At 44.6% G+C, this 14,820-nt stretch overlaps 1 protein-coding gene across 5 annotated transcripts in view; it reads left to right on the top strand.

Moving 5' to 3' along the window:
- The window catches only part of ephb2b (eph receptor B2b), a 139,787-nt gene that overhangs the window by 97,814 nt on the left and 27,153 nt on the right, over positions 1–14,820 (top strand). For all 5 annotated transcript variants that reach the window (XM_061785267.1, XM_061785265.1, XM_061785263.1 and 2 more), the window contains exons 4-5: positions 1,745–1,900; positions 5,245–5,580. In XM_061785267.1, coding sequence (XP_061641251.1) covers positions 1,745–1,900; positions 5,245–5,580 — 492 coding nt within the window. The remainder of the gene's footprint in view (positions 1–1,744; positions 1,901–5,244; positions 5,581–14,820) is intronic.

Raw genomic sequence — 14,820 nt, 5'->3', positions numbered from 1 at the left:
TTCATGCCAGTCGTAGGGTTTCAAAATAGGGTTCCAAGCCAGGTTTAGGGCTTTAAAGTAGGAATTCCAGCCAGCCTTGGGGTTTCAAATTAGGGTTTTTAAGATAGCGTTGGGTTTGAAAAGCAGGCTTTCAAGTCTGAATTGGGTTTCAAGGTTTCAAGCAAGGGTTACGGTTTAGGCCTTTGTGTCGCATCCCCTGGCGCAAGTACAACGACAGTCAGCAATCACTAGATCCGTTCAAAGACGTAGTGTGGTCGTGCACCGTTGCTCCAGTAAAGGTTTTGCTGTCAGTGTCTTCTCTTGTCGCGGACATGCAGGGAAACTCTTAAAAGGGCTCCGAACAGAAAGCGAACCGCTGCAGATGCGCGGCGGGCAAGCAGAGAACTGTGAATTATTCACACGAGCAGCATGTCGCGCCGAGAGCCGCCTCACGAGCGAGCCGCGGCTGCTGTGTTTGGACCGCTCAGTCACTTCCGATCACTTCAAAAGTGGCCACAGCCAACAAGTCTCAGATCATGAATGATTATTTGCTTCATATTTAAGTAGCTTTCTTTATATCAATGCCTCTGTGTTTGTTTAAAGCCTGGATTAGGGTTTCAAAGGCTGGTTTTACACCAAGCGTAGTGGTTGAAATGAGGGTTTCAAAATAGATTTACGGCGTCAAGTTAGGGTTTCAAGCGAGAATTATGATGCCAAGTTAGTGTTTTAAATGTAGGCGTCACGCCAGGTTTAGGGTTTACAAGAAGGGCTTCCAGCTAGGATGAGAGTTAGATTTGGGTTTGGAGAGTAGGGTTTCAAGCTAGGGTTAGGGTTTACAATTCGGGTTTCAAGGATGGCTCCAACTAAACATAATTTTAATAATCGATTGTTAATTATTCTTTCCATTAACCGATGCATTGTATGAAAACATTGTTTGCATTCCTTTATTCGAAAACAGAATATAATTTCAAATTGGCAGTGCAGAAAATCCACAAACATAAACTGATTCTGATTCATCCGTCACAAAATGGGCAAAAATATTGATCATTCTTTTGCAAAGTAAAAGCAGATGTTTGCAAGTGTCTTATTTAGAGTCCACACAAAGATAATCGGTGTGATTTGATGGAGGACTACAGAAATCTCCGAATATTTCATGTCGAGCGGCTGAAATTGCGAGGATTTGAACAAGGTTTCTAAATGATTAATCGATTCATTGATAATCGAATGGTTGTCAATGAATCGATTAATTGTTATACCTCGAATTTGAAGACGGGATTGTTGTTTAGAGAGAGGGTTTCATTGCTAGAATTATGTTGTCAACTTGGGTTTTTAAATTAGGATTTAATGTCAGGGTTCGCCCGCGACCCTAGTGAGGAGAAGCGGCTCAGAAAATGGATGGATGGATGGATGGATGGATGTCAGGGTTAAGGTTTCAAAATGGGGTTTGCAGCTAAGGTTAGGATTGAAAGTCGGGTCGGGCGCTTAACGTTACGGTCTCAATACAAGGTTAAGGTTTGAAACAAGATCTTAAGATCAACAAGAAATGAATTGGACATGTCTATCACATCAGAACACAAGATAAGGTCTCAAGTACCCATGTAAGAAATTGAACAGGAAGTTGCCCATTTTAATCGGAAGCGGGTATCCCAGACTGATTGGCGTCACCTTCCTTTTGATTGTTTGGTTTAAGTCCCACCGTGAAGCCTGGCCGGGCTCCATTGTAAACGATTGTTCCTTTCAACTTTCCTCCTCTTGTGTCTTTCAGCGTGCCCGTCGGGATTCTTCAAGCCGACGCAGGGCGACGAGTCGTGCAAGCAGTGTCCCATTAACAGCCGCACCACCAGCGAAGGCGCCATCAACTGCGTCTGCCGCAACGGCTACTACCGCACTGACTCAGATCCCTTACAGATGCCCTGCACCAGTATGTATTACTTACTGTACATTGTACACTGGGCCACGCCTCTTAAAGGTACATGCAGTGGTACCTTGAAGTAAGAGTTTAATTCGTTCTGTCGCTAAGCTTTCAACTCAGTTTCAAATAAATTTTCCCCATTGAAATTAATTAAATTGCCATAATTCATTCCAGCTCCTGCCCAAAAAAACCCCACACAGTTTTTGTTACAGTTTTAATAAAGAAAATAGCACTGTACTGTATGTTTTTTTTAAACAAACATTACTTTGACGAAGGACTGGGGAATAAAAATCGAGTAACTCGCCTAAGACGACTTAAAAAATAAAGTCGACGCAAAATTTCTGCCTCGGAGCTCTGTCGGGACCCCAAAAAAAAAGAATTAATAAATAAATAAATAAATAAATGTTCCGCCTGGAACCATGTTTGCTCTGCGGGAACCAATGTTTCACACTGCCATTTATTGAAGACGGACACAGTGGTGGGCCACTGATAAACTTTGCCAAAAATGACAGGAGTAACTGAAAGTAATTTTTAAGATAGTTAGATGAGTAATATATATATATATAACATGATTTATGAGTGAGCTGGATGGTAGTGAGCGTTTTTTTATTTTTTTATTTTTTTTTTTACCTAGAATGGTAATCGCTAGCGTGCTAATGTTATTCAAGATTGCTAACCATTTAGCATTTAGCTTATCACTGTCTCAAATTATGTACACCAAATTTATACCATACACTCATAACAAACATATTTAAGGAGGTTCAAGGATCGAAGTCCATCCCTCATAACTGAGAATTAGTTGGTAGTCAAAATTATTTTAAAGCGATTATTATTTGATTATTTGACCAAAAATCAATAGGAGAATTGATTCTAAAAAGATTCGATAGTGACATCCCTGCTTTGACTATTAACAATTAAACTGGTTTTATCAAGTGTAATTACTGCACCTACTGTCGTATTAGTGTGTTGTATGTGTGCCTTTAAAGGTCCCATGCCATCAGATTTTTTTCATTATTTTTGATAATCTTTGATATCCTTTTATCGGGTTTGCAAGATAATTTTGGTTCAAATGCCCACAAAGTCATTTTTCAAGCTCTTTTAGTTGTTCTTTTTACGCCAGGCAGTTTTCTCATTATTATGTGACATATACATGAGCTTTGCTCTGATTGGATCGCTCATCTTCCCTAATTTCCATATGGAGAACAGCTTCGCTGTGATTGGCCGTTGGCCAAGCAATCACAATGACCTTGCATTCATTTAATTTGATGAGGAGGAGGTCTTACACGACCATCGTGAAGCAGAATTCACCAAGCGTTGAATTGTTTGCCTGCTACTCACAAGTCACAACCCCACAGAGGAGGGAGATGTGTCCCAAGACTTTTGCATTGAATTAACCAAACACATAGATGTCAAACTTGAGCCATGTCACAGACTCATTTTCACCTATAGTATGCATCAAAAGTAGCAAAAAGTAGAGCGCGCACTCATACTATAATACGCACAGTATTTTCTCGATATTTTATGCTTTACTATTCACTATTATTTGTATGTTCAAATGCGATTTTAAAACTCAAGTTTTTATGTTGGTCTCTGCGTCTCGCAGATTTCCAACTATTAAAACGCATGCGCCGCCGTGAATGGGGGGTTCACTGTATGCTGACTTGAAGTGTTGAACATGTAGCACACAGCCGCTCTCAAAGACGTGGCTGTTACTTGTTTGAGTCTTCCAAGGACACGCACAAGGGCAGGCCGGCCCGTCCTCGACATCACAAGGCTCCCGTCAGAGGTTACCCGGCCGGGCCGCGGCGCATTGTGAGCGGGGCCCGCCTGGGCTCTTGTCATGCCAATGAAGCCGTTTGGAATTTGAATGTGAATTTGAAGCCGAGATGAAGGAACGCAGGGATGACGATGGAGGTCGGCGGTTGGAGGGGGGCGGGCGGGCGGGCGGGCGGGAATCGGTCCAGCTAAAACAAAAGCGAGCAAGGACAAGAAAAAAAAAACATCCTCTTTGAACATTTTGGTAGCGTTGCGTTTCCTTCGCTGCCTTCTGTGTGTGCTGAAAGGACGAGATGACGCCCCCCCCCCCCCCGCCCCCACCCCCGCAACAAAAGGGATTTGCATAAGCCCGGCACTGGGAATCGAGCAGCTGTTGTGAACCGGAGAGAGCGGCGGCGTCACGTCACTGGCATTAAGCGTGGCACGACGCCCCCCGGCCTGAGTAAAGCAGGGCCCACCGAAGCCACCCACTTAAGCTAATGGGGAAGTTTTAGTCACTAAATGCAAATACTTTACTTTGTTACTGTATTTAAAAAGTTTTATAATGTATCTGTACTTTATTTGAGTATTTATTTTCCTGGTGACTTTTTACTACCTACGTTTGAAAACATTTCTATGTATAGACTAGCAGTACTTTTCACTCCTTACTTTGTCAAAATAGGCTCGTTGCTTTTTTCAACCTCCGCAGATGACGACATAACGCAAGAAAGACGTAGATAGAGAGAGGTCAATTCAAGCGCAGTGGAGATCTTAATTGATTGAGATAATGACTTGGCGTTAGTCCTCCTCCTTAAGAAGGAGATGCCGAGGACGTGTTGTGTTCCCATGTAGGAGAGGCAACCAAGACGGGGGGGGGGGGGGGGGCAATCTTCATTCCAGAGCCGGAACTCCATTAATTGCTACCACTTAAATGAAGTGAAATAAGAAGCGATCAATTCAGTTATGTGGGCGGAGTGAAATTGTTTACTTCATTAGCCATAATTAGGTCTCACATGCCTGAAATAAGATCAACAGTTTTGTATTTGTTTGGGCCGTCAGTCAACTTGTGGGCGGAGCGTCCTAAGAAGCCGGTGTTTCATCTTCATGATACTGCTTCATGGGAAAAGTGTTAAGGAAAACACTTCAATGTGGGCACCGGCTCGGAAAATCGGATCCAGTGAATAGGAATCCTGAGGGAGCTTTGGCAGCCCGGTCCTTGGAAAGCTTTAGTATTGATCAGATCAGGGCATCGTCCTTACTGGGAAACCGACTGACTGACATTATGGGGGCTATTTGTAAAAAGCTTGATTTCTTTTCCTTATGAAATCCATGCAAGATTGACTTAGGGCGGGAGTATAGACAAACAAACATACACACTCACATTCACACAATTTAGACTTAAAGAACCAAAAAAGGATGAAGCTGGAGTAAAGCTGGAGAAAACCCACGCAAGGTTACAGGGGACATCGCCAACTACTGGGTTGGCTTACTCCTTGCTGCTTTTCAGTTGTTTTTAAGTTCATGTGTCATCCGGAATATAAAGTTTGAATGTTGTCGTGTAAATGTGCTATGACTCCACAATCTTTTGTGTCCTCCAGCGGTCCCCTCGGCCCCGCAAAACGTCATCTCCATTGTCAACGAGACCTCAGTCATGCTGGAGTGGATGAGCCCTCGGGATTCGGGCAGCCGCGAAGACGTCGTCTTCAACATCATCTGCAAGAGTTGCGGCGGCGGCCGAGGCGGCTGCACGCGCTGCGGCGACAACGTTCAGTTCCTGCCCCGCCAGCTCGGTCTGACAGAGCCGCGGGTGTACATCAACGACCTGCTGGCCCACACGCAGTACACGTTCGAGGTGCAGGCGGTCAACGGCGTGTCAGACCAGAGTCCCTACTCGCCCCAGTACTCCTCAGTCAACATCACCACCAACCAGGCTGGTAAGCAGTCTTGTATGAAGAAGCTGAAAGTGATATTTGGTAAAAAAAAAAAAAAGTTGCCAGTAATATAAGTAACAAAGTAAAGAAACAAAGTATTTTTTTGACTCCGTAACAAGGCTGCCGGTGACTGAACGCTATTAGGCTTCCTCTTGAATACACTCACCACTCCACGAGCACAAAATGCAGAGTGCACACACAGAGAGTGTATGCTGATGTATGCACATGAGTGGCCGTGAGTGCGCCATCAATGACGGGACAGACTGAGAATGAAAACCGGTCCTTACACTTCAACCTCATGGCCGTGATTTGCAAATTGTGGCCCACACGGCGGGCTTGCCGCTGCAGCCCGTCACACACCATTCAGTGTTGATTGCAGCTCACTCAGCCACTCAGCGTTATTTTAAACAATATAAAACACCCCCTTTGCCTCAGTGATTATGGGCAAGTATTCCGCTAAGGGGAAAGAAGTGTTTTCCTCTGGGTGAGATTTGCCTTTTAGGCTGCATTCACACCGTATGCTTCAAGTGACACAATTGCGATTTTGTTTTTGCCCTCAAGTAGCTAAATTCGGACATGTGTCACGGTAGCATAAATTAGAGGGGCAAAATGCATGCAATGGTATACCTCAGAACGGAATCAGACTTGTTCCACATGTGGATAAAAATCTGATACATATCTGATATCTGCCAATGGCAGTGCAGAGTAAACGTGGAGACTGGATAGATAGTAAATCCCCTGCATAGTCACAATTCGCTATTCACAAATTCACCTTTTTTTTTTTTTCCGTGTGCTTTCTGAAACTAAGATGCCACCAAAGCTACAAAGGAAAATAGTCCAGTAATTGGTGTCAAGGAAGTACGTTGAAGGGATACATATTGACGTAAAGATGAGCTTTGTATGTTGGGGAGGAGCTAAGTTTAGCCTGGGTTGTTATTGAAAGTTAGGGAGTGTCTTCGCCACATGTGCATGTACAGGTACACACAGACTTCTCGTCAAAAAATCCCCCCCCAAAAAAATCCAAATCAAATCCACTGTGTGTGTTTTAATGTAAGATGCATTTGAACTGAGATTCAACTGTTCTGGGACCGTAGCGCGTGATATATTTGACAGTATAAACTCTTAAAATGGGCAGTTCGAAACCTTTTTAAGTGGGGTATCAATTCCTCGCTAGTCACTACAGTGCTCACACACAACACAAGCACATTTCTATTACGCGATGTAGAAAATCAAGCTCAACCTTGCTCCTCGCATTTGTTCCTGTCGATATTGTTAGGAGTGTGTGCACTGTGGATTAGCTAGTTTTTACAAAACTTTGACTGTGGCTTGTGTTTGAAACGGATAAGGTTCTCAGTAAGGTTGATTTACCTGCTAAGGGCATTAGGCCAGTTGACCTTCAGTGGGTCATTGCTGCCACGTTTCAATTTCAATTTGCCCATAAAGCCGATTGTATCAGAGATGTTGTGAGTAACTGCACTACACTGAACTTTCAAAAAAATGAAATCACATCACGATGCAATGAATCAACAATAAACGAAGTGCAACAGAGCAAGGGATTACTTTGTGTGCCCTTTGACTGACTGGCAACCACTCCAGGTTGTAGTCAGCCTTTTGGCCAAAGTCAGCTTGGTTAGACTTTAGCTCCTCGCAACCGTGGACGGGATAAGCGGTATAAAAAATGGATGGGGTGTAAATCCAGCCTCTATTTTTAAGGGTCCTATCAAGAGACCCCTCCAAATCTCTCCTGATCTCCTCTGCAAACATTTGCGCTTGAAATGTTTCAGCCCTTGTGCTTGAAGTCGTCTCATCCTGTACGGACTTCAGTGAGGCTAAAGCATTGATTGGCTCTTTAATTGTCTCAATCAAGTGCATCATTAGGCACCGCAAGGCGCGCTCACGAGCCAACTAAGCTTTTTCTTTTCTTGTTTAGCCTCCCGACGGCATTACGTGCCTGCGTTGGCTCATCGCTCAACCCCCCTCTAACTTACAGTGTTGTATGACCGAGGCACCTCAAGCACTTTGTTACTCCGCTTTTAGACGCTGGACATATTGCATTTGTCTAAGCACGCACTCACTCTCATTACTGTGCGCCGGAATCCTTTTAAATGTTCCCCTAAATTGAGCCATTGTAGCAAAACGTCAGTGTTTACAGAAATCTCTTTGCCTTACAGCTCCATAAAGCAGCCATTACAATGCCGAGAGTCCAAGATGGAGGCCTTTTACTCAAACGGCAGCGTCTTTTTATTGTCTGTTTGGATTTAAGTCACTGGTGTGGTGGCATAATGAGGGCCTGTGAGTGCAGTTAAGCATTGTAATGAGGCCCCCGGCCCGCTCTCTCTCTCTCTCGTTCTCTAGCCGGACCACAATAAGTCTGCTGCCCCGGTCCTCGGCTTCTTGCGGAAATTGGAGGGGGGCTCTTCACCCTCTCCGCTGAAGTGCCCGTCAATTTAGATTATGCGGCGGGAGCCGCCGTCACGGGGAGCTGTGAAATGAAACTCCTGCCGCGCCCCGACCCACCGTCCCCCGCCCGGTGACACTGCAGAACCAGGCTCACTCACGGGGCTGCGGCGCTAGGCTACAGGGACGGGGGTCACGCGGACCAGGAGCTTATAATTGCATCTGGTTTGTGAGGCTTGGAAGTTACATAAACATCATGTCAGCCCTAATTACTGCAGGCAATTCGGGGCCCGGACGTTCACGCTGGCAGCAATCGCGAGCACAGGCTGCAGGAAATCAGAGTACAGTGAACCCCCGCTATACGGGAAGTCCTCGACTTACGACGTTTCGACTTGACGACGCCCGTGCCTCGTCCGCTATTTTGTCCCAGCAAAGTGTTTCTGCTTAGCTAGCGCAGAGTGCTTGACTGTGTTTGTGCGGCGGGAGTATCTTTGCCTTTTTCGCCCTCCTTTTTTCACACTCTCAGCAGTAACGCTAATTGCAGCATCGTATTTTTTCTATTTTCATGTATTTTAGTTTCTTTATAGGAAGTGTTAACCTTCCCTGCTACGGTCACCTGACCGTGGTCGGGAGACGCAGGGGTTAACTCCCTTGTCTCGTTGCGGCAACAATAAAGGCACGAAGCGCCGATTTGCTGCGTCGCAGGCTTTATTTGAAGGCTCCTCTGCACATTCGACGTCAACGGCTCCTCCGTCCGCTAATCGCTCCTCTTCCCCGGTCGCCGTCGCTACACTTGCCACTGTACACACTCGCACCGGCGCGCACTCCTTCCTCCTCCGCAGTCCCGCCGGACGACGCCTGCGCAGTCCCGTCTCACTCACACATCGACGCACACGCCCACACACACTGCGCTCGCTTGCTCTACTACTCTATGTCAGATTGAAGTATCTTGACTCACTCACGTGAATGCCCTCGCATGTGGGAAAGGAGAGCCGGCCAAAAATTCAAACAAATGCACACAAAGAGCACACTCCACATGAGCTGCTGTCGCCACACACTCACGCTCTCCGACACCGCACGCCACGCCACCCCACTGAGCCCCGCCTCTTAAAGGCGCAGATCTAACACAGTAGTATATAAAGCATTTTCTATACCTTTAATGCTTGCAATATTTTTGTTTAAACATTTACAATCGGTTTAAAAAAACAAAAATGTTTTTCTTATATGGTCTCTTACAGTATCAGTATACAGTATCCCCCTCGATGAACAGGGGTTCACTGTAACTGTGCAACAAACAACAAATACGCAAATTGAAAATCAGTAGCCTTAAATGTGGCCTCCGCTTTTGCTGTCGATGGCTGCCGTGCAAGTGGCACGCCCCGTCGAGCGTCGCCAAAACACCGTTAGCCGTGGGCTTCGTCCTCCCTCTCCAGAAGAGGTCGCGAATGAAAATTCTTCCTGAAACCTGCGACGCTCAATTGCACATTTTCACATCATAGCGCGGATGATGGTGTGCCCACTGTTGCTTTATGAACCCACCGCTAATTCTACAATACAGGCGCCAAGCGTACTAGTAGCAATGAGTCACGTCTTTGCTTTGCTCGGTTTGTACAATAAAGCGATGCTCTTTGCATGCTATTAAATGAAAAGTGAGCATGTGGCGCCAGAGGGTGAAAACGTAGCCAGTGCTTTTCCCCGTACTCATTGTGCCTTGTTTAAGGCAGTGTTTCCAACCTTTTATTGAGCCGAGGCACATATTTTACATGACAAAAAAAATCTCACAGCACACAACCCCCCCAAAAATGTCACAAAAAGTTGATACTGTATTCAGGTTAATTATGTGTCTTCTGCAACCAAGTGGAACAGCATTTTAATGTTCTACCTGTCACTATATGTCACTGGCATAGATAGTTGAACAACGATGCATTATTTGTCGTAAACGAACACCTGATGATCACTCTAACACAGTTAGGTGCCACGGCACACCGGTTCGGAACTACTGGTTTAAGGCGGAGTTTCACAACCTTTATTGACCTAAGGCAAATATTTACATTCGAAAAATCACCAATTTCTTCCCAAATTTTCATTTACATTTTTTTCTTTTTTTTTTTTCTTCTCTTTGGATGGTTTATCCCTTCTTATTCAAGAATTTTGGAGCCTTTAAAAAAAATATTTGTTTTCAATGCAATATAATGGGCATCAATTATCTGCAGTTTATCCTGCTTATCTGAGAATTTTGGGGTTTACAAAAATATATAAATATTTTCTTGATTCCATTTTGTTTCACAATGCAATATAATGGGCATCAATTATCTTTTCAAATTGTTTTCATTTTATTTCTTCTTTTTTGGGAGAACCAACCGTGAAAACGCTTATTGACAGTTTGTCGCTGCTTATTGAAGAATTTGATGGGTTTACAAAAAAAGAATAATACGTTTTCTTGTTTTTTCAATTATCCGCAGAGTTGTGCTACGTGTCCACTTTAAATGCAGTGGTGTAGTGCATATGAACAAACTACTGTACAGTTGCGGAAACGCCGTCAGATATTGTGGTTAGAACATGCCGAGCGTATGTTGTACGCACAAGAGGCAGCGAGATGTACAAGGAGGCTGAGGGCCACACGTGGCGGCAGGGTGACGGTGACAGAAGGTGTCGGGGAGGACGCATATGCTCGCTGCCAGTGAAGGTCAGACGGGAGGGCTCGGCGTCAGACCTCCTCGGACAACGATCTGTTCACTGAGGCGTGTACAAGCTCCGGAGCAAAATACACTCGCCGCGCCCTTGTAACTAAAACATTCGCCTCACAGTTCCCACGCCTGGGGTTCGAATCTCAGCTTCGGCCTTGTGGCTTTTGCACGTTCGGCCCATGTTTGCTTGGGTTTTCTCCAAGTACTCTGGGTTCCTCCCACACGTTCCAAAAACAAGCTTCATAGGTTCATTAAAAACTCTGACTTCTCAATTCACATGAATGTGAGTGAATGGTTATTTGTCTAGATGTACCCTGACACGGGCTGAAGACTAGTCCAGGCTGTACCCCGCCTCTCGCCAAAGGTCAGCCAGGATCGGCTCCGACTGCCCAAAAGGGGCAGCACCCTGCAGGGTTCGTCAGGTCATTTAAGTAAACCATACAGTCTACTGTATAAATGTAATGATGCATTTTGGGAGGAGAATCATCTCATGGATTGTCAAATGAGTTAACTAATTGATCCTGTTTATGAATCATTCACTCGTCACATGGTGCTTTCTTTCCCTCATCCATCCGCATAAGTCTTGACATGCAGGGAAGTTAGTGCGCTCATTGCCTGCGCATAAATCTGGGTGAAAAGGCTGCGCTCTCTCGGCCCGGCGGCTGTAAAAAGGGAACGTAATGTGATTATACAAATAATTGTTGAGTGCACGAGCGGTCCGCTCTCAATGGCGGTCTAATCGATCAGACTTTAATGCTGCGATTTATTTGTTTCAGCCAGGAGCTTGCATGCTGATCATTTAAAACCAAAAGAGCATGTGGATTAATAACAAAAAAACAAAAAACAAAAGGCCACAGTCCAACCCTGCTTCCAGAATTGCAGCAGTGAGCTCTTTGCTGCCGCTCGACCTTGAAAACGTGCTCGGCTGGTGGCTGATATTTTGGTGCGCGGGTGGCGGGGACGTGCGAGCGAGGCTGCCGCAAAAGGGAGCCGTTAATAATTCAGCGTTTGCTATTTTAGATGTTGCATTTAGAAGAGATGTTTTCCAGCCGCGCGTTTCTCAGGTGATGTCAACCTCCTGCCGCTTTAACTATTTAACGACGGCAAATATTTCGAGGGGCACGGACACACAGTGATGTCGCTTTCCGGATTCTTCCCTCCGCCGGCACGATACCACCGGTACAAACCGACGTAACCTGTCTACAGATGTTATGCTCTTCACATAATTAAGTTGTTGTCGTTTAGCTGAACTAATGTACCGATAATTACTACAAAATAGATTTTGGGCGATATGGAACGAACCTTGCCCACAATAGCGGAAAAAAACATAATTGGGGCCCCTCAAAAAATATTCATAGTTGCCTATATTAATAGCTTAAACTGTAAATAGACCCCAAACTATGATGCCAACACACACACACACACACACACAAATGTCATTTCAAACTCAGCCTACAACATTATCTTTAAAAAAAAAAAAAATGGCTTGCAGCTGATTTGATTTTTGTGCGCGTGTACATGCATATGTGGCAAAGACTCTCCATAACTTCCACTAACAACACAGGCTAAAATTGGGTAATCCTGGACATACAAAGATTTCAGTCTCTCATCCGATGTACCTGTTTATCACTTTAACATACTTCCTTGATGCCAATTACCGCTTTCCTAACATCTTGTGGCATCTTCGAGCATTACACAAAAAGTAGAAAAACTGTGAATAGGTGAGTTTTTCTGCAAATAGTTGAGGATTGGTTCCACAGGGAACAAAAAATGCTAATAGGTGAAATCGTGAACCGCAAAGTGCAAATATGACGGGGTTCACTGTAATAATAATAAAACCTGATTCAAGTCCACACCCTCCCTTTTTTTAAACATCTGTAATTATCATTCAAGAATAGTAGTCGCATACTGTCATAACAGGAACGAATTAGATAGCGAACATATGGCTATTTGACCAAAGGTTGCATGAATGTAAACATTCTAAAATACGTTTGCGTGCGTGCGACGAAATGTTTTGTTTTTCGGAAAAACAACCAATCCACACGGCTTCTTTCTAATGAGTGTTGACATGCTTCCTGTGGGTTTGTGAGGTTTTTTCTCGCGGCAGACAACAGCCTTGCCTCAAAGCGTCTCTTTAAACTGTTGACTTTCCTTCCGCAGCCGTGTGATCCAAAACCGTCATTCTGCATAGCTGTGACAGACAACTCCAATATTTAACTTGTTACACTCAAATCAACCCAGAGTGACTTACGGGCCATAGCAAATCTGTAAATATTTGCTAAATACCTTTTTTTCTTCAATGGAATGGTTTCCGCATGATTTGTTGTGTCCGGCTTCTTATCCTCTGAAGGGAAGCTTTTTACCGTGTCTCTGTTCTTTGTGAACAGTTGACCTGCCATATTCGAGCCGTAACGGAGGCGCGACGACGCCCGTGTGAAAGCTTATCCCACAATGATAGAAGTTGGAAGAAGTTTAATATACAACACTCACTTGTGTTGAAAGCAATCGTTGATGTCAGGCAAGTGCAGTGTTCCTCTGCTGTATCACATTTTTGTAAGATGTTATTTTTTGTTTTTTGAAAGTATACGTACTTATTGCAAGGCCCTTTCATGTGGGAAAGGAGACAATTTGTTTAAAACGTGTGTTCTCGTAAGTTGAAATGTGTTTGTGTTCAAGTTACAGACATACAGACAAATAACTCTACCCATGTGCTCATTTTGCAGACTTTCTATGTAAATGGGACTCTGGTCCAAGACCGTAAGCTCTCAACTCAGCAATATCAGCGCTGCCTTATCTGGCCTGTAAATGTAGCTCCTTGGTCTGCAGAACACATGCAAGCCCACCAATACACTTCCAGAGACCATAAAATGCTCATTTAAGAATGAGCTTATAATTTTAAGTGCATGGTGGTTGTCCATCTTTTCCCGTACAGATGGTTTAAAGCTTGATCAACTCGAAGCTCACTTTGGAAAATTGCTGTAGATGTAAAAGCCACAATACTTTGCAGCTGTGGAAACGGGGCAGGCTGCCAGAGTGCTTCAAGTACATGCAAATACGGACTTCTCCGCTAAAGAGCTCCTGATACAGGGCTCATAAACGGATGGCAGCCCGAGAGAGAGAGGTAGCAGCAGAGCCCCGAGGAACAGCTGGCTTGGAACCTTTCGGACCATATTGCACTTTGGGGAAACATGTTTTTTACTGTGTAAAGGAAAAGGGATTTATGGGCTCTGTTGTGTTTTCACGACCTCCCATCGGTCCCAAACTAAATCACAGCGTTGAAGAGTGCGCCACAACTTCTTATAAAGTAGGAGCCACATGTTTGCAGGCATGTTGGGATGCGAGAAGAAAGCTAATTAAAGGCCCCGAGCACAGCGGCCCCCCAACCTTTTGAACACCACGGAACAGTATTTTGACAGACTGACATAGAAACAAACAAAAACAAAGGATTCCAAATTCTTCTCACCATTCTAATGTTATATAGTTGCTCTTCGCTTCTCTTCAACGAGCCGGTCCCATCTCGGGGTAATGGAAGACAACACCGGAAGTGTGTTACTACTTATGTTCAGTCTCCTCTGTAATATTGTCATTTTCAAAAATCTCACTTCACAAAAATCCAATGTCGGTAATGGAACCAAAGTATTCAAGTGGTTTTTGGGCCGTTTTTTTGCAAGCCTTGCACCATAGAATTGGGGTCCGTGCTAACGAGTTCATTTACGCAGACGGCGGGCTTGGTGCGTGAGAATCACCTGTAGCGATAAACACGTATTTTTGGCAGGACGGCTGATATTGTTTTTCTTGGAAGTTGTTGGCTCTTTTTCCGTCTCATCAATTGGCCTTTTCTGCCTTCTAAAGATCTCCAAAGTTTGCATTTGAACACATTGCTTGTCCCGATCCGATCACGTGATCACACATCGGGGCCGATCGAGTAATTTCCAGCCGATGAATATTGTCTGAAAAAGACCTGCTTTTTTTAACTGAGCTAATTTCATACATCAGTCTGCGCATCTGCTCAGCAGCCGGAGTGCTCTGTAGTGGGTGGCACCGTTGTCCCCAAAGCTTGTGTTCAAAATGGCCACAAGCTTTCTCACTTGCCCGCAGTTTGTTAAGGAAAAAGATGGATGGCGTGACATGTGGAAACATTTTGCTTACACAGCCAACA

This window comes from Phyllopteryx taeniolatus, chromosome 9 (assembly GCF_024500385.1).
Source record: "Phyllopteryx taeniolatus isolate TA_2022b chromosome 9, UOR_Ptae_1.2, whole genome shotgun sequence".
In the NCBI taxonomy this organism is placed as follows: domain Eukaryota; kingdom Metazoa; phylum Chordata; class Actinopteri; order Syngnathiformes; family Syngnathidae; genus Phyllopteryx; species Phyllopteryx taeniolatus.
This window is presented reverse-complemented; position numbering and strand designations above follow the sequence as displayed.